General features: G+C 41.3%; 1 protein-coding gene across 1 annotated transcript in view; it reads right to left on the reverse strand.

The window, feature by feature from the left end:
• Window positions 1–1224: 1224 nt before the first annotated feature.
• LOC126285146 (uncharacterized) overlaps window positions 1225–20219 on the reverse strand; it is a 663374-nt gene continuing 644379 nt past the window's right edge. The window contains exon 9 of the mRNA XM_049984462.1: window positions 1225–7600. Coding sequence (XP_049840419.1) covers window positions 7184–7600 — 417 coding nt within the window. The 3' untranslated portion in view covers window positions 1225–7183. The remainder of the gene's footprint in view (window positions 7601–20219) is intronic.

Here is a 20219-nt window from a genome sequence, read left to right on the forward strand (position 1 = left end):
TTTACCTGTCATCTTCAGGCAAAGTGTCAGGTTCAGGAGTACGGGAGAAACAGACACTTGTTGTTGTCTTCTTCCTGAAGGATCTTGTCTTTCTTCTTCTTGCTCATCTTGAGAGTGTGTCTAATCTGTGTTTCGGTGTATCCATTCTTCTGGAAGGTTTTCTTCAGATGCTGAATCTCAGAAGATAAATTGTCCTTGTCGCAAATGTCATGAGCCCTGTGGACAAGAGTAGTGAGCACGGATTTCAGTTGTACTGGGTGATGGCAGCTGTTGGCACTGAAGTACAGGTCTGTGTGTGTTTTCTTTCACACAGAATTCAATGAAGGACAACTTTGGTCTAAGAACACTGGGTGTCTACAGTATTTCCTGTGAATGTGTGAAACACTTTATCAGACAGACACAGCTCTGCACAACACATTGCATCTCTGAACATGTGAGAAGCATCCGTGTCAGACAAAAAGAAATATCTGCAGTAACAGAGCACCGCCTCAGTTAAGAACACACGTTTTCATTTGAAGAAGCCAAGAGACCATGTAGAGCAAAAGTTTTCTGGGACTCTATTATTAAAGAGGAAGTGGAGATACAGGTTAGTGATAACCTGGTCAATCGGGTTAGTGGTTTCCAACTCAGCACCACGTGGAACACAACATTATCAAGAATGAGACGAGAGCGCGAGAGCGCACCGATGGAGGCAGATCTGTGGCGGTGGACGGAATAAACAGGTCGCACCGAGACGAAACGCCGGGACACGGCACCCTGGATGATCCCCCCACCCCCCCCCCCCCACCACCACCACCACCACTACCATGCGCCGATTATGCTCGCGCCTGATTGGCCCGACTCCTGCCGAGGATGCAGAGAAGCCCCCTCACCAGCGGCTATAAGGATCTGGACGAGACGTGAACCCGACACTTTGCCTAAAGATGGCAAGTAAGAAACTTGCTGAAACACTGACTCGGCTGTCAACCTGAGAAGATTTTTTAATTTTTTAATTATGTGTACATAGGAAAGTAAAAGTTTATGTGCCAGTGTTATATAGTAAGTTTAAGTCTCTCTTTATTAGCTATTGTTTTGGTTGAAGTTATGTAGGAGATTAACGCAACTTATCTTTATTTCTATAGTCTCTAATTAAAGGACATTTTTCTAGACTTGGAGAAACAAGATTGTAAATGAGCAAATTTCTCAAGCTCTCAGAAAATTATTAAATAAATTGAAATCAGAGTGTAAAATAAAAAAATCATACTTCAATAGATTTTATTGTGTATAACTCACATCAATACACATACAAAATGTATGTTACAGGTAAGTGAACACATCTCCTTTAACTGTCTTTTAAATTAAGAGTACATTTTTTCTGACATAGTAGTAAACTGTAGTATGATCTGAAATCAAAGCTTTTCAAAGAATTTAATGCTCTTATTTGAAAAAATACACAATTTTCTCTTCAAATTTTAATAAGGAACTGGTTTGCCATTTAGCTTCAACAAGCTCATGCTGATACACTCTAATGGCGATACAGACATTTTCTGCAGAACAGGGTTGTCATTGTAAGAAATAAATTCTTATTTTAATGAAGTTTATATTATTTTCAGACACAGAAGTTTGGGGAAGTATGTTTTGCACTTGGCAATATATTACTCTGAAAATACATATCTCTGTCCAAATTGTTATTACACTTAGTTTATTTTAATTTCATTTTTAAAGTAAACAATATTAGTAATGTGACTTGCAAAGAAAGTTTATATTCACTTGCATACACTTTGTAATTTGGATACCTGATTGTCAAATTTAGAAGGTCAAGAAAAAAATTCCTATTACTTACGTCTGTATCCAGTACCATAAGCATTCAAGTTTACTGGTTTTTTATTGATAATTATGGCACAGAGTATTAAGTAACCAATTGAATTCAAATGTCACATATTTCTCACATAGTATCTTCTCAGAAACTGGCAAGCATGATAGAATGTGGCATTCATAAATGGAAGTAAAGCTGAGCCAGTATTAATCATCTAGAAAAGAGGATTACAGTTTGCCTTTAACTTTACCTACAACATCTATGAAAAACAAAACATATGACTCATTTGTGCATGACATTTTGCCATTTCAGTAATTAAAGCTACAACCCTGTACTGTGTATTCCCATAAACATATAAACACAAATTATACATTAGTTGGTGCTCACTGGAGGGACAAAACCCAACACATATCACATTCATTTACAAGGGGAAGCCAAACATGTATTATCTTTACAATATGGTGAATTACACATTCTCTATGGTAAAAACTCTGTCCATTCATAAACTTATGCAGCACTCTATTAAAAGAATGAACGTTATCTAGATGACCATATATCTAAGTGTCTCAATTTTTTACAGTAAATTTTTGTATTGCACTTTTGTTTCTCAAAATAATATTGAAATTATATGTGTGATACTTGAGTTAGTGTTCTTGCTTTTGTGGTAAAGAAAATATATATATATTCATGAGGATATTATGTATGACATTAAAATTTTCTTCATTGGCTATATTAAGGACTTCGTGTTACACCACTGCTCATGCACTGTGAGAAGAACAGCAGATAAAGATCAATTAATACAATAGTTTGCTTATAACAAGTGACACACATGTAATAAGATACTTCTACATATCAGCATTAGTACCGAGGGACTGAAAAAAAAAACTAATTCGAACAACAACTTCGATAATCCTTGTGCTCTGGGACAATATAAATCTAGACTATAAAATGAGAAAAATGACACAGTTATCAAAGCAAAATATTTATAAGAGCAGTTCTTATTTGAAAGACAGGAAACTATGACTAACACACATCTACTTATGGACTGATTTCTTTGGTAAAGCAACAGCTCTTCAGCAGAAGTGTACATGTTTCATAATATTATTAACGTATTTAACAGGTAAATATTGAACTCCATTGAATACTGGCCCAATGGCTCAAATGTAAATATAAGTTTTAAACATATCCATTGTCAAAATTTTAAGAAACCGCATATGTGGCAAGGAAAGATGCCAAATAACAATTCTTACACTTCAGTGAGACTAGTTATTACCCTGAAAGTTGCATTCTGCAAAGGCTTGAGAAATATTTCACATAAAATATTTCATTTTGTAATATATGCAATGAATTACTTCCTGAGCTTCTCTGGAAGGAGAGAGAGAAGAAACTCATTAATCTAAGGCATGCTTTCGCCACCTACAGTGAATTCAAAAGTATGCCACTGTTTAAGGCAAGATATTTTAGTTACAACTACTTACTGTATTTCAAAAGATTAAATAAATGTCAGTTCTTTATTCTAGCAGTATTTTTTACTGTTAATGAGGTCTTTCCCACATATTCACAGATTTAGATTGTTATCAACTAATTACACTAAAACATCACACAAAAGCCAGCTGAAACTCTTTATTCACACTCTTCCAGTAATTTGAATAAAGACCTTTGTTTCCAGTTTTCTGGTCTCTGTTGATTCACTTTCATCTAAATGCTGATAAATAATACTTTTATCTTGGCTTCAGATTTTTATTACAAACATTGTTAAAATATTGGCCTTAGTGCAAAATTTCAAGTTCTAAATGCAGCTTTAGATGTAAATCTTTTACACTTAACTATATATTTCCAAGCAGTCAAATGGTACTGAATCTGCCACATGCCAGAACAAGTGTTTCGTTTATACAACATGAAATACATAAATGTAATCATACTTTTACATTAAAGAAGAGGGAAGTAACAGAGCATCTATTGCCATACCAGTGTTACATCATTACCAAAACAGTCTGCACTTTGTAAAACATTCTAACAAATAATTGTAGAATTTGTAGTGTATGAACTGAGTGTGTACTGTCTATTACATTTCCAGAATATTAACTAGTCACATCTAAATGTCACTAAATGTGTGTGCAGAATATGAATATTTAACACTGTAACTTCATGAAAAACAAAACATAGTAACTGTACACATAATAGTAAATACACAGTTTTATAGCAAGTGTCTCTTTTCTTTAAAAAGTAGCCTTACTCCTCCAGCAGGATATAAGAAAATTTTTACATTTTACATTTCTGTGTGTTGCACAGTACATATGTACACAGAAATTTCTGAATAGTTGTAATGTCTTTACTTTTGGCTCTCAACACTGCAATTGCAAGTTCATGTTAGAGAACTGGAACAAGAGCTAGGTGAAACTTTCGATAATTGGGCCAAAGTCTGTTTCCATGCTTACATTCATAGAGATTATGGTTCTAATGTGTAATGGCAAACTTTATCATTATTTAACAGGAAGTCATTTATGCTGCATTTACAGAATTTCAATAGGTAGCTTTATGTACATTTGTAGTATTACTGTCATCATCATATTTTCTATACTGATGTTACTAAAGCAGTACAAGGTATTGCATCTTGTATTTGCTGCTGTATTTGCTGCTGTCTAGAAGCTACTGAAATTCTGGAGTGGACTCCTGTCTCTCACAACAGCATGAAACTGAGCCTTTTAGAACCAAACTTTAAACATCATAGACAAATTAAAAATATACAATGTACTTTCTGATGCTTTGAAACTACACTAGTCTGCTTGTACATCAACAATTTATCCATTTTAAACTAAACTTGAGTTATGTTATAACTGTGTGATGTCAGTACTGACATTCTGTGCATTGATTGACAAAGATCCAGTTACTTAGTGCTGTCTTCACATTTTTCTATGTTAGCATTTTGCAATTAATGGAATGAAGTGCTTAGGGTGAAATGTTGCCCTGCACATACAAATGATGTACTCCTCTTATGACATTTTCAGTTGCTACCATATATATGTCACACAGACCTGAATGTTGATGTCTGGAAGATTGTAGGGAACATTTAGAAAGTAACAAATAATTGTTTGGACCAAATATTTATAGTAGATTTTCTGGACAGGAATCATAGCTTTCAATCTTTCTTCATTTACTTTTAAGCTTATTTAACATTTATTACAATCGAAAGTATCACCTGGCTTGCAGTAGGAAAGTAAAATGTACTAAACTTGTTCAGATAATGATGAGGATTTGAAGTACAGAAATGTTTGGTAGAAGAATGAAGTGGATGGAAGAGAAACACCATGGAGAAGAATAAACAGAGCTACATTTATGCATTTTCGCATATCAGTATTTAATCTGTTTTGCAGTATGTATTAGAGTACGTAGTCTTAATAATACTTTTCCACATCTCAAGCAAACAAGCATGATACATGAAATGTATTCGCAATTGAGAATATTGACAACTATTTGCTGTAGAAGAGAATGAAAATGACGAAACTTTGTGCCAGACTGAGGTGTGCATCATTATTCCCCACTTAACAATAGGTGGGAAATCCGGATTTGTGTCTCTATATGGCTCAAATTTTCACTTTCGTCATTCTGTTATGCAGCTGAAAGTTGTCAATATTCCTAACTGCAAATACATGTCAAGTATTTCATAACGGTTGCAGTCACTGCAGTGCCTGTTCCTTTGGATATGCATGAAGGAGCCCTTCTATCGTATTTGTGAACAACACAGAAACTGCAAAATCGAAGAACTCATTATGTTGTCAGATCTTATCCAGTCAAATGCTCTATTTGCATTGCTCTATTCCAGAAAGCAAACAGCTATTTGCTTATGTAAATTTGCAGTAGAATCTATCAGTATTTTCATATTTCCAGTGTGTATTAGCGATGAACATCTTAAAACATTTCTCTGTTAAGTGATTTATAGCTTAAGAGCTCACAACTGGAGTTTAAAATTGCTAAGAAGTCAATAAACAATTTAAGATCGATTTCAGAATCATTGCGTTTAGGATGCAGATATTGTACCACACATACACACACAAAACGATGGCAGTTAACATTTACCAAAACTCGACAGGTATTACATTTCTTCTGGTCAAATAGGGGTTTTGAAGATTGAATTGCGTTATCGTTTACGTAAACACAAATAAGTAGACATAAAACTACAAAAAATTTTGTTTATATGTGAACCATGATAGCAATTTGTAGGTTATGATATGTATGGATAATAAACCATACCAGCTCCTACCACACACATATATATTAGTTTTACCATAGGTGACAAGATTATGATATAAAAGCTATGTCCATGAATTACAACTTCGTATTTGATTCAGTTTGTTTGAATATTTAACTGCAAGAAATAGGTGAAAACTCTGAAGCAGTTAATCTTTTTTAGTTAGTCTCTAAACAGTTCAGTAATATAAACAACAACAAACATATCTTTATTGGACATGGTGAACAAGCATTGTCCTTTTCGTGTTTAAAATGGGAAGACTACAACAAAAAATACCGTAAACGCAAACAGTGTTGCTGAATATCGCAAATCACAGCATTTAAAGGTGTCGATAGATATGGCATTAGTAGTTTCACACAGACATATCTACATTCAGTTCATTTTTACTTGTGCGCTCAGGCCCTTATTCGGAATTTGTAGATATTTCAATCAGGTATTTTTATATTCTTTTTATCGGCTTAGTTCGGAAGACGTTGGGCTGCTAATGTTTCATCTCAGTCCTTGCTAAGTTAAGCAATAAAAGATTATTCTCTGAAATAACATTGTTGCCGTCATTTGAATGCTGTGCCCTGTTGTTTACAGTGAACCCTATGACGGAGAGGAGTCCTTCTCGGAAAGTAAAGGTTATGTTCGTTTCTTTCGTGGGTGTGCTCAGTAAGGACTACAAAATAGGGGCGCAGTGGCAGAAATGTGTAAAGGGCAGTGAAAAATAATTGCCTCCACTTCCCGTGGGAGTCGTTCTGGAGAGCGAAACTTAGTTTTTCCGAGACCCATAGACTCCTATTAGCGCCCAAGAAAAAGTGAACACACAGTATAGAAATGTACGCAACTACACGTTTCGTTCCAACTTCGGAACTGGATTGAGAAAACAAAGAGCGCTTTTTGTGTTATCACAGGAAGAAATATTTAGTACACAAATTAGTATATTTTGAGTAGCAACAGAAACCAATACGTGAAGTTTTTAGAAGACAAAAGTCGGAAATAAATTCACTGTTCTTACTCGGCCGCAGAGAAATTTGTTCGTGGAACAGTCACGGCTCAAGCAAGAAGTTAGCATCCTGACGGACAGGCAGCGCCAAACACCAGCCCCGTCAGACGCGCAGCTTCGTGGGGGGCGCACGGAGTTCGGGGAGCGGCCGCTAGGCGGCAGGGTAGCCGAGGTCGTCGGGGATGGCGCTGTAGCGCACGACCGGCGCCTGATTGGAGGAGCCGCCGCCCAATCCGACGCCGGCCAGCCCGCCCACGCCTTTCGAGTCGGCGTCGCGGCGCGCCGGCGGACACGTGACGCAGCGGCGCACGAAGACGGCGGCGCCGAAGACCGAGAAGATGGACAGCGAGAGGCCGAAGAAGACGATGGCCTTGACGCCGTTGGAGGGCTGCGTCGGCGGCTGCGCCAGGGGGGGCGACACGTGCAGGGACGGCGGCGGTGGCAGTGCGGGGGGAGGTGCCACGTGCCCCTCGCCCTCGCCGTGCGGAGACGCGTTGCCGTCGCTAGGGTCCACGATGCGCACCACGAAGCGGCCCCGCTCCACTGGCCAATAGTCCTGCGCCTGCAACTGCAGAGAAGTGCGTCACCACACCTGCATCTACACTGCGCAGCATAAATTAACCCTTACAGACCCTCTGGCTACAATTGTGTACATTAACTTTTACAGTATGTTAGCTGCAACAAAAGGATTTCTTCCCTAGGAGAACCTGAGCTACACACTCGTAAATGTTCAACCCTTTCATCACGCGCAACTGCTGCCAACCGTTGAACATCACTATAAAAATATCAGCAAGTCAGTGTAGCAATGCGCAGCAACTGGTGACCACCAGAATACACTGTTCGCTATATTCCAGTGTATAATGGAATATTGTTGTTGTTATTTTGCATGGAAATTATTAAATAATGATTTTACTATTTATTACAATAGAGAATATTTCATAATTAGTTATTTTAGTCCTTAAAGTGAAGTCAAGTGAACAAAGTACGTTTTGGAAACGGGTACATATTTTTGTATAAATCTTGCTCCTAAAATCATTAAAAAATCACCTAAGACCACTACCACACAAAGCAAAATTTTTATTCTTCCAGAAAAATTTCGGGTCTGAAAGGGTTAAGGGTAACTTTCTCGAAACCAAGTAATTGTCTCCAAAGCTACACGAAAATCTGAAATTTTGCTTAAAGGTGTCTACGAGCTTTCTATGTAACGGTGCAAAAGCGTGGCATACAGATTCCCGTATGGAGGACATAGTGATAGACATCCCGGGGGTTGTGAGGCAGCTGAATGGGTTGAAAATAAATAAATCGCCAGGTCCTGATGGGATTCCAACTCGGTTTTACAGAGAGTACTCTACTTCATTGGCTCCTTACTTAGCTTGCATTTATCGCGAATCTCTTGCCCAACGTTAGGTCCCGAGCGACTGGAAAAAAGCGCAGTTGACGCGTGTATACAGGGTGTTACGAAAAGGTAGTGCCAAAGAAAAGATGTTATGTTGACATGTGTCCGAAGACGCTAAATTTCCATGTTAGAGCTCATTTTAGTTTCGTCAGTATGTACTGTAAAACGTGATCAAATTGTAAATTTTCACAAGCAACATGTGTGGGCTGACGAGAATCCGCACGCAATTGTGCAATCACGTCATCAACACAGATTTTCTTTGGGCACTCATTGTTGGTGATGTCTTGATTGGGCCCCATGTTCTTCCACCTACGCTCAATGGAGCAATTTATCATGATTTCATACGGTTCAAATGGCTCTGAGCACTATGGGACTTAACAGCTATGGTCATCAGTCCCCTAGAACTTAGAACTACTTAAAGCTAACTAACCTGAGGACATCACACAACACCCAGCCATCACGAGGCAGAGAAAATCCCTGACCCCGCTGGGAATCGAACCCGGGAACCCAGTCGTGGGAAACGAGAACGCTACCGCACGACCACGAGATGCGGGCATTTCATACGGGATACTCTTCCTATGCTGCTAGAACATGTGCCTTTACAAGTACGACACAACATGTGGTTCTTGCACGATGGAGCTCCTGCACATTTCAGTCGAAGTGTTCGTACGCTTCTCAACAATGGATTCGATGACCGATGGATTTGTAGAGGCGGACCAATTCCATGGCCTCCACGCCCTCCTGACCTCAACCCTCTTGACTTTCATTTACGGGGGCTTTTGAAAGCTCTTGTCTACGCAATCCAGGTACCAAATGTAGAGACTCTTGGTGCTCGCATTGTGGACGGCTGTGATACAATACGCCATTCTCCAGGGCTGCATAAACGCATCAGAGATTCCATGCGACGGAGGGCGTGTATCCTCGCTAACGGAGGACATTTTGAACATTTCCTATAACAAAGTGTTTGAAGTCACGCTGGTACGTTCTGTTGCTGTGTGTTTCCATTCCATGATTAATTTGAAGAGAATAATAAAATGAGCTCTAACATGGAAAGTAAACATTTCCTGACACATGTCCACATGACATATTTTCTTTCTTTGTGTGTGAGGAATGTTTCCTGAAAGTTTGGCCGTACCTTTTTGTAACGCCCTGTATAAGGAGGGTAGAAGGACGGATCCTCAAAATTACAGATCAATATCCTTAACATCGGTTTGTTGCAGGATTCTCGAACATATTCTGAGTTCGAATATAATGAACTTCCTTGAGATAGAGAAGTTGCTGTCCCTGCATCAGCACGCCTTTAGAAAGCATCGTTCCTGCGAAACGCAACACGCCCATTTTTCACATGATCTCTTGCGAACCATGGATGAAGGGTATCAGACGGATGCCACATTCCTTGACTTCCGGAAAGCGTTTGACTGGGTGTCCCACTGCAGACTCCTAAGGTACGAGCATATGGGATTGGTTCCCAAATATGTGAGTGGCTCGAAGACTTCCTAAGTAATTGAACCCAGTAGTTGTTCTCGATGGTGAGTGTTCATCGGAGGTGAGGGTATCATCTAGAGTGCCCCAGGGAAGTGTGGTAGGTCCGCTGTTGTTTTCTATCTACATAAATGATCTTTCGGATAGGGTGGATAGCAATGTGCGGCTGTTTGCTGACGATGCTGTGATGTACGGGAAGATGTCGTCATTGAGTGACTGTAGGAGGATACAAGATGACTTGGACAGGATTTGTGATTGTTGTAAAGTATGGCAGCTAACTCTAAATATAGATAAATGTAATTTAATGCAGATGAATAGGAAAAAGAATCCTGTAATGTCTGAATACTCCATTAGTAGTGTAGCGCTTGACACAGTCACGTCGATTAAATATTTGAGCGTAAAATTGCAGAACGATACGAAGTGGGACAAGCATGTAATGGTAGTTGTGGGGAACGCAGATAGTCGTCTTCGATTCATTGGTAGAGTTTTGGGAAGATGTGGTTCATCTGTAACGGAGACCGCTTATAAAACGCTAATACGACCTACTCTTGCGTACTGCTCGAGCGTTTGGGATCCCTATCAAGTCGGATTGAGGGAGGACATAGAAGCAATTCAGAGGCGCGCTGCTAGATTTGTTACTGGTAGGTTTGATCACCACGCGGTCACGCGAGTGTTACGGAAATGCTTCAGGAACTCGGGTGGGAGTCTCTGGAGGAAAGGAGGCGTTCTTTTCGTGAATCGCTACTGAAGAAATTTAGAGAACCAGCATCCGAGGCTGACTGCAGTACAGTTTTACTGCTCCCAACTTATATTTCGCGGAAAGACCACAAAGAAGAGAGATTAGGGCTCGTACAGAGGCATATAGGCAGTCATTTTTCCCTCGTTCTGTTTGGGAGAGGAACAGGGAGAGAACATGCTAGTTGTGGTACCCTCCGCCAAGCACCGTATGCTGGACTTCGGAGTATGCATGTAGATGTACATGTAGTAGATGTAGACGTCACCCTCGGGTTCGCCGACGCTTCGAACAGCAATGTGTCGAGACATATCAAAAATAGGCCACATCTCAGAAGTTCATGTCTCGTTTGAGATGGTTTAATGTTGTTACATTGGCACTAGATTTCACCATATTTCTGCCCAACGCCACCGTGAAAGTGTCAAATGATAGTAAGGTCATCACACTCCTCCTTACTCACATTTCACGCGTCATAAAATCACTCCTGATTGACTACCACACATTTCGTACAGTACGTCTCCCACTCCACCTGGCCGTGTGGTACAATAATATTGGTTGCGAAAATGCTGCTTCAATGATGCATTTCGCCATTGTAAAGTGTCACCAGATTATTATGCACTGAGAGACATTCGTAAAACTATTATGCTGTGGAATACGAATATATGTCTAGGTCAAGATGATGCTGTAATTTACCGCTAGTAAGGTCATCCGAAGACCAGTATCAGTTGCAAAGCGATTTAGAAAAGATTGCTGTATGGTGTGGCAGGTGGCAGTTGACGCTAATTAACGAAAAGTGTGAGGTGATCCACATGAGTTCCAAAAGAAATCCGTTGGAATTCGATTACTCGATAAATAGTACAATTTGCAAGGTTGTCTATTCAACTAAGTACCTGGGTGTTAAAATTGAGAACAATTCAGTTGGAAAGACCACATAGAAAATATTGTGGGGAAGGCGAGCCAAAGGTTGCGTTTCATTGGCAGGACACTTAGAAGATGCAACAAGTCCACTAAAGAGACAGATTACACTACACTCGTTCGTCCTCTGTCAGAATATTGCTGCGGGGTGTGGGATCCTTACCAGATGGGACTGACGGAGGACATCGAAAGGGTGCTGAAAAGGGCAGCTCGTTTTGTATTATCACGTAATAGGGGAGAGAGTGTGGCAGATATGATACACGAATTGGGATGGAAGTCATTAAAGCAAAGACGTTTTTCGTCGCGACGAGATCTATTTACGAAATTTCAGTTACCAACTTTCTCTTTCGAATGTGAAAATATTTTGTTGAGCCCAACCTACATAGATAGGAATGATCATTAAAATCAAATAAGAGAAATCAGAGCTCGGACAGAAAGGTTTAGGTGTTCGTTTTTCCCTCGCGCTGTTCGGGAGTGGAATGGTAGAGCGATAGTATGATTGTGGTTCGATGAACCCTCTGCCAAGCACTTAAATGTGAATTGCAGAGTAATCATGTAGATGCAGAAAGGCGAAACGCGTCATTACAATAACATTTTAGCAACCATGACTCTTTTATTATAAAATACGCATTTCGTGTTCGAAAACGACAGTTTGCATTGGAGTGAGCAACAGAAGATGTCCTTGGTAATCTTTGATATTGCCCCCCCCCCCTACCTCTGGACGATTAAAATTTTTTCTATTGACACCGTGGGCCTGCAACTCCACTGCATGTAATCGCACACCTTTGGAGTGTAGAGCGACTACATCTTTTGCTCTGATGCAGAAGCTGGAAACTGTAGGGACTTCTAAAATCCATTTGACGTAATCTGAATGTGATCTGAAGCACCAAAATGTGCTTGTGTGACGTCCTGTATCGCCCCTGTGATGAGGTGACGAGATCACTTGGGGGGGGGGGGGCTAATAAAAGGGAAACACTCTTAGTGTACCCTCGCACCAGTGTCGAGCATGGTAAAAACATACCTGCACACGGATCAGCTGCGGCGAAGTCCCAGGAGCCTGCAGCAGGCAACCCCTCTGACACTCCTCAGATTCCATATGCCTTCAAGTAGGCCCAAAACAGCAGTGTAGTGCCACTCAGCTAAAGGGTGGTATCGTTACAGTAAACGGTAGCATTACAATTCGTGATATTTTTGAAATAGTAGGCATATCGCAAGAATGTAATACATAATATCTACTACAAGAAGCAAAATGTGCCATGGATATCACTTTGCAGAGGTTGCGTCCCTGCAGCCACCTAGAAATCCATCAGTGGTTGGCTTTCTACAAATGTATCACAGATGTTTTCGTCAGACACCCGTAGGAAGGTCGCGTAATTTCAACTTGAGTGTCGTGGCTCTGACCTCCATCGCACAGACGTGAGTGAAATGTACGTAAGAGAGGGTGTGACATGTCCACAGCGGCATTGGGTAGAACTGTGATGAAATGTGGTGCATATGTGACATCATTAAGCCACCTTACATCTCAGGTGAACTTAAGAGTTGTGGCCTTTCTTCGCAGGTGACGACACCTTTCTGTCTGAAGCATCGCCGGGCCAGAAGAGGATGTTGCAGGGTGCCACGATTTTGCACCATTACAGACCAAAGTTATAGGCACCTTTGAGCCAAATTTCAAACTTTTGCGTTTCATGGGAGACATTACGGGTTTCGAAAGAGCTGTGCAATGTACATATGTACATACTCGTATAAGGGGCGGTCAAACTGAAACGAGACACGTGAAAATAAAGGTGAGCAAACTGTTTACTTTTTCAAAGGTAATGACCATAACTGTTAATACATTTATCCCACTGTGGGCCATGATGATAAGGCTTTTCGAGTATGCTGCAGAAGTTTTGTAGGGAGGTCCTTCCATATCCTGCACACAGTCCCGATCTCTCCCCATGCAATTTCCAAGCTTTTGGAGCCTTGAACGAAGACATTCGGGGCCGTCGATCTCCTCTGAATGAAGAGGTGCACCTCTGAGTAGAAACGTGTTTCCGTAGGCAATCACAAGCACATTTCCTTAAGGCATTAACCGTCTTCTCTCGCAGTGCGATAACTGTAATATTACAGATTAATTCTGAGATAATAAACACTTCACTTAATTTTTTCTATCTGTCTCTTTTTTATTTGAGTATCCCTTATGCATACCATTTGGCCGCAACTTGGACTGGACCACATGGAGATGCAACGGTGCACACAGAACATTATGCAAGAGTGGACAATATTTTAAAATTGTCCTTATTTGTATCAGAAAACTAGAGACATTGCTGTTGAATATTAAAAGAAATAGCTATTAAAATGTCACACTGAGCGCCAAACTCTCATTCTACTTAGCCTTCTATGAATCTGCTTATAAAACTTTGCAGCTAATCAAGTTAATGGATTTATTGCATTATGTCATGCTTTTTATTTATTAAAATTAATTGCTGTACTTAAAGTTTAATAAAACGTGTTTTGAAAGTTTTATGTCTTACAGGTGAGGTACAACCAGGGCAAAGAGTCGACGACCTTAATGTGAGAAATCTCAAACAGTCTGGAACAACTGACGGTTCACAGCCTGGGACTGCAGCAAGATGAGCCTTCTCCAACCCCATCACCACTCCTTTCCCCTGTTTGATAAATTGTTGTGCAGTCATGTCAGATAGCTTGCTGAATTCATAATTCTATGACTCCATATTGTATTTTGTTGCAAATGGTTCAAATGGCTCTGAGCACTATGGGACTTATGAGGTCATCAGACCCCTAGAACTTAGAACTACTTAAACGTAACTAACCTAAGGACATCACCCACATCCATGCCCGAGGCAGGATTCGAACCTGCGACCGTAGCGGCCGGCCTTCGTTGCACCTCACGAAGTTTCAAAACGTCCTAGTTCTTTTTCTCTCTATAACATCGCAAAAAATGGTATTTTTTCTATTTGATTGGTGCAACTGATTGCAGATGAACACACCTGCGGTGTAGCAGTACTAGTGTTCAGTGTCTTCCATAGTGAATGCGGTTTCAGCAAGCCATGGCGGGTCTCCTTTGACCACAAATAAATGATAAACCACTGTTGTGATTAAGTTAAGCAGCAGAATGAGGGGTCGTCCTTGAGGGAATTGGGGACGGATGTTGTGCAGGGCCGGCCTGTGTGGCCGGGCGGTTTTAGGCTCTTAAGTCGGGAACCGGGCGACCGCTACGGTCGAAGGTTCGAATTCTGCCTCGGGCATGGATGTCTGTGATGTCCTTAGGTTAGTTAGGTTTAAGTAGTTATAGTATCGAAATTTTATGAGCATTGCAGCTATGGAGATGGAAGAAATACCCTTTATAGTTGGACCATAAATTTCCAATCCAGGTGCTATTATGTGTAAATCCATTAGTGTCAAAGACACACCGCTTCTGACATCAATATTTCTAGCATCAGCTACGTCTATTCTGTTTAATATTAGGTAGAGTAATGGTTATGATGACATAACATTACGCAGATTTTATACTGATAAACATAGACGTTCCAAATACGGCTGATATCTGATAAATAAAGCATTTATAGAACGAGTTGTTGAGGTAACGGAGTCGGTAGTGCCCTATTCTTTTATTGTTTTATTGATACTTTTATAATAATGTTCAATTGTCGTATATATATATATATATATATATATATATATATATATATATATATATATATATATAGTTTTTATACGTTATTTGCTGCGTAGTATTGTTGAAGTATAAATCTTTCATCTACATCTACATTTATACTCCGCAAGCCACCCCACGGTGTGTGGCGGAGGGCACTTTACGTGCCACTGTCATTACCTCTCTTTCCTGTTCCAGTCTCGTATGGTTCGCGGGAAGAAAGACTGTCTGAAAGCATCCGTGCGCGCTCTAATCTCTCTAAATTTACATTCGTGATCTCCTCGGGAGGTATAAGTAGGGGAAAGCAATATATTCGATACCTCATCAAGAAACGCACTCTCTCGAAACCTGGCGAGCAAGCTACACCGCGATGCAGAGCGCCTCTCTTGCAGAGTTTGCCACTTGAGTTTGCTAAACATCTCCGTATCGCTATCACGGTTACCAAATAACCCTGTGACGAAACGCGCCGCTCTTCTTTGGATCTTCTCTATCTCCTCCGTCAACCCGATCTGGTACGGATCCCACACTGATGAGCAATACTCAAGTATAGGTCGAACGAGTGTTTTGTAAGCCACCTCCTTTGTTGATGGACTACATTTTCTAAGGACTCTCCCAATGAATCTCAACCTTGTACACGCCTTACCAACAATTAATTTCATATGATCATTCCACTTCAAATCGTTCCGCACGCATACTCCCAGATGTTTTACAGAAGTAACTGCTACCAGTGTTTGTTCCGCTATGATATAATCATACAATAAATGATCCTTCTTTCTATGTATTCGCAATACATGACATTTGTCTATGTTAAGGGTCAGTTGCCACTCCCTGCACCAAGATCCTATCCACTGCAGATCTTCCTGCATTTCGCTACAATTTTCTAATGCTGCAACTTCTCTGTATACTACAGCATCATCCGCGAAAAGCCGCATGGAACTTCCGACACTATCTACAAGGTCATTTATATATATTGTGATTCAGGCGAACTGCTCATGATGTTCCTTTAGGAGGTAAGACGGGAGATTTCTTCTCTCAGAATCATGCCACCAGTTTCGAGCTGGAATCCCAAAACTACTCATCAGTGGTGTAAAGGTCCGCAACTGTAAAACGTGGTGCCAAAACCATAAAATCTAGACAATGCAGGAATATCGTTCCGTCGTATGAGTCTTGTTGCACACTGTTTCCAACTTTTTCCAACTTTTGGCAGAGTTACGTTCCAAGACTGGACCATGATGGTGATTTGGTGGTAATTTCAACATATTATGATATTCCATGGGCCCCATGGTTACTCTGCCAGTCGCATTACTGCCAAGAATTATGTCACCATTTCCGTGGTACACTGATTGTTCCGCAATGGTGACGCTATGTTCCAAGAAGACAGAACCCCAGTTCACAGAGCTAGCATCGTCCAGGACTGGTTTTGTGAGCACGAGGATGAATTTTTGCATCTCTGACAGCCACCGTAGCCTCTAGATCTCAATATTATTGAGCCTTTTGGTCTAGTTTGGAGAGAAGGATGTGTGATCGCTATCCACATCCATCACCGCTACTAGAAATTGTCAATATTTTGCAGGAGTAGTAGTATAAGAGTCCTTTGGAAATCATATTGGACCTGTATTTATCCATCTGAGAAGACTGGGTGCTGTTTTGAATGCCAACGGTTTTGCTATAGCGCATTATGCATAAACCGAAGTTAAGCCCTGTCGGGCTGTGCTAGCAGTTGGAGGGGTGACCATCCGGCCTGCCGAGCGCTGTTGGCAATCGGGGTGTTCTCAGCTCTTGTGAGGCAAACTGAGGAGCTCCTTGACTGAGAAGTAGCGGCTCCGGTCTCGGAAACTGATAACGACCGGGAGAGCGGTGTGCTGACCACGTGAACCTATATATCCGCATCCGCCTATGGGTTGAGAATGACACGGTGTCCGGTCGGTATCGTTGGGCCTTCATGGGCTGTTCCGGAAAGTTTATTTTTATTTTTATATTTTTGTCCACCCCATGAACGTCGTCATATCACTGAAGAATCATAGGAAGACCTCGCTTATACAGGATATGCCATGAGTTTTCTAGCGCAGCCAAAAACAAGCAGTACTCCATATCCATACTGTAACCAGTGTTTAGCTTTTGGAGAGAGAGGGGGACGGGGGAGGAGAGAATTCGCATTTTGTATAAGACTCCCCTCTCTCACGAGTACATGATGAGCAGACATCAACAAGAGTATGGTTCCACTGAAAAATACTCGCTTCAATGCTCTCTACGTCTTGTACTAATTTAATAGTTTTGCAATAATTGGTGGCTATTTAAATTGCAGTCCCGAACTTTTCGCAGACGACTCGTTAATATACAGCGAAGCATACTGCAGTAGTATTCAGAACAATTTTGAAAATAATTTGTAGTAAACCAAGCAGTGTTAGCTTTCCTAAACTGAATAAAATGAAATGTATTGTACTCCAATCTGCAGGATTGATGACTCTTGTCTGCAATCATCCGTGTCTTATAAACATCTGGCGCTATCAGAGGACGGGGGGTACGAAGTGAAACGCTCACGCGTGTACTTGAGCTGAAAGAAGCGGCAGAGCACTGTCAGATCCCGAGAAACTACAGACCTTTAACAAAATATATATTTTTATGATACAATAGGACGAACTGAAGTATATCATATTCTTATCTGGTGGATACCAAACGAGAGCATTAAACGAATGCAGAGAAACTTAATGGGAATGGTAACACATTCATGAGAGTATCATAAGTAGCCTGAAAAAGTCTCGGCATGGAGAAGTTCTTGTAACTTTTATTTAGATGACGTTTGACGGACTATATTTATTGCTGTTGCATTTACCTTTTTTATCATACACTATGTGATCAAAAGTATCCGGACACCTGGCTGAAAATTACTTACAAGTTCGTGGCGCCCTCCATTGGTAATGCTGGAATTCAGTGTGTGTTGCCCACCCTCAGCCTTGATGACAGCTTCTACACTCGCAGGCATACGTTGAATCAGGCGCTGGAAGGTTTCTTGGGGAATGGTAGCCCATTCTTCATGAAGTGCTGCACTGAGGAGAGGTATGGGTGTCGGTCGGTGAGGTCTGGCTCGAAATCAGCGTTCCAAAACATCCCAAAGGCTTTCTATAGCATTCAGGTCAGGACTCCGTACAGGCCAGTACATTACAGGGATGTTACTGTCTTGTAACCACTCCGCTACAGGCCGTGCACTATGAACAGGTCCTTGATCGTGTTAAAAGATCCAATCGCCATCCCTTAATTGCTCTTCAACAGTGGAAAACAAGAAGGTGCTTAAAACATCAATAGAGGCCTGTGCTGTGATAGTGCCACGGAGAACAACAAGGGGTGCAAGCCCCATCCATGAAAAACAGGACCACACCATAACACCACCGCCTCCGAATTTTACTGTTGGCACTACACACGCTGGCACATGACGTTCAGCGGGCATTCGTTACACTCCCACCCTGCCATCAGATCGCCACATTGTGTACCGTGATGCATCACTCCACACAACGTTTTTCCACTGTTCAATCGTACAATGTTTACGCTGCTTACACCAAGCGGGGCGTGTTTGGCATTTACCGGCGTGATGTGTGTCTTACGAGTAGCCGCTCGACCAAGAAATCCAAGATTTCTCACCTGCTGCCTAACTGTCACAGTACCTGCAGTGGATCCTGATGCAGTTTGGAACTCCTGTGTGATGGTCTGGATAGATGTCTGCTATTACACATTGCCGACCCTCTTCAACTGTCGACGGTCTCTGTCAGTCAACACACGAGTTCGACCTGAACGCTTTTGTGCTGTTCGTGTCCCTTCACGCTTCCACTGCACTATCACATCGGAAACAGAGGACATAGGGATGTTTGGGAGTGTGGAAATCTCGCGTACACACGTATGTCACAAGTGACACCCATACACCTGACCACTTTCGAAGTCTGAGAGTACCATGGAGCGCCCCATTCTACTCTCTCACGATGTCTAATGACTGCTGAAGTCGCTGATACTGAGTATCTGCCAGTAGGTGGCAGCTCAATGCCTCTAATATGGGATACATATGTTTGTGGGTGTGTCCGGATTCTTTTGATAACATAGTGTAGATCTGAAGATTTACCACAGTGGTTGAAACCAATAATACGGTTACAGATTATCCAACATTGTGCTTATATGAAAGGTTTCCTAATTTTAAAAATATGGGGACGCACGCCAAATAAGTGAATTCACTGCTTTTTTATATTAGGAAAGTTTGATTAGTACAGGCGGGGGACAAGAATATGGAAACACCAAAAACACAGCACATCGTCATGCATAATGCTGTGTAGGAAAACCGTTGATATTCAAAACAGCTCCCAGTCGTCTAGTAATTTGCAAGTTCAGATGTTTCATTGGAATCTCGTACCATTGTTCCAGCAATATGTTGGCAAGTTGAGGTATCGATGATGAAGGTGGGTAGCGATCAAACTCCCTTCTCTCCGAAGGCTCAATAACATTGCGACCTGGTGACTATGGTGGCCACGGAAAATGCGACAGTTCATCCTCGTGTTCACAAAAGCAATCCTGGACGACGCGAGCTGTGTGAAGAGGGGCCCAATCATCTACGATCATAGCATCATCATTGGGGAAGAAACGTTGTGTCATGGGATGGACCTCATCACCCGTAAACGGTCACATAATCATTGGCAGTAATGTGACCTTGCAGAGAAACAATGAGGCCCAAGGAATACCACGATATGGCTGACCAAATCATCACCGTTTCACTGTAGTTAAGTAAACTAGGCCAGAAGTTGGAATCAGCGTGCAACAACACTCATCCCACAAATGACATTCCTCCACTGCTTCATTGTTCAGGTTTTATGGCTTCGAAATCACGTTTTGCACCACTGATTAATGGTTACGGAATTCCAGCTGGCGCTGCACATCACTGGTTATGCAGGTCCCTTGGTGTTAGTTTGACGGTGACAGGGTCAGCGACAGCGATATTCACTTTCTGCACCTGTCATCCTCTTATTCTT

Source organism: Schistocerca gregaria, chromosome 8, assembly GCF_023897955.1.
Source record: "Schistocerca gregaria isolate iqSchGreg1 chromosome 8, iqSchGreg1.2, whole genome shotgun sequence".
Lineage (NCBI taxonomy): Eukaryota > Metazoa > Arthropoda > Insecta > Orthoptera > Acrididae > Schistocerca > Schistocerca gregaria.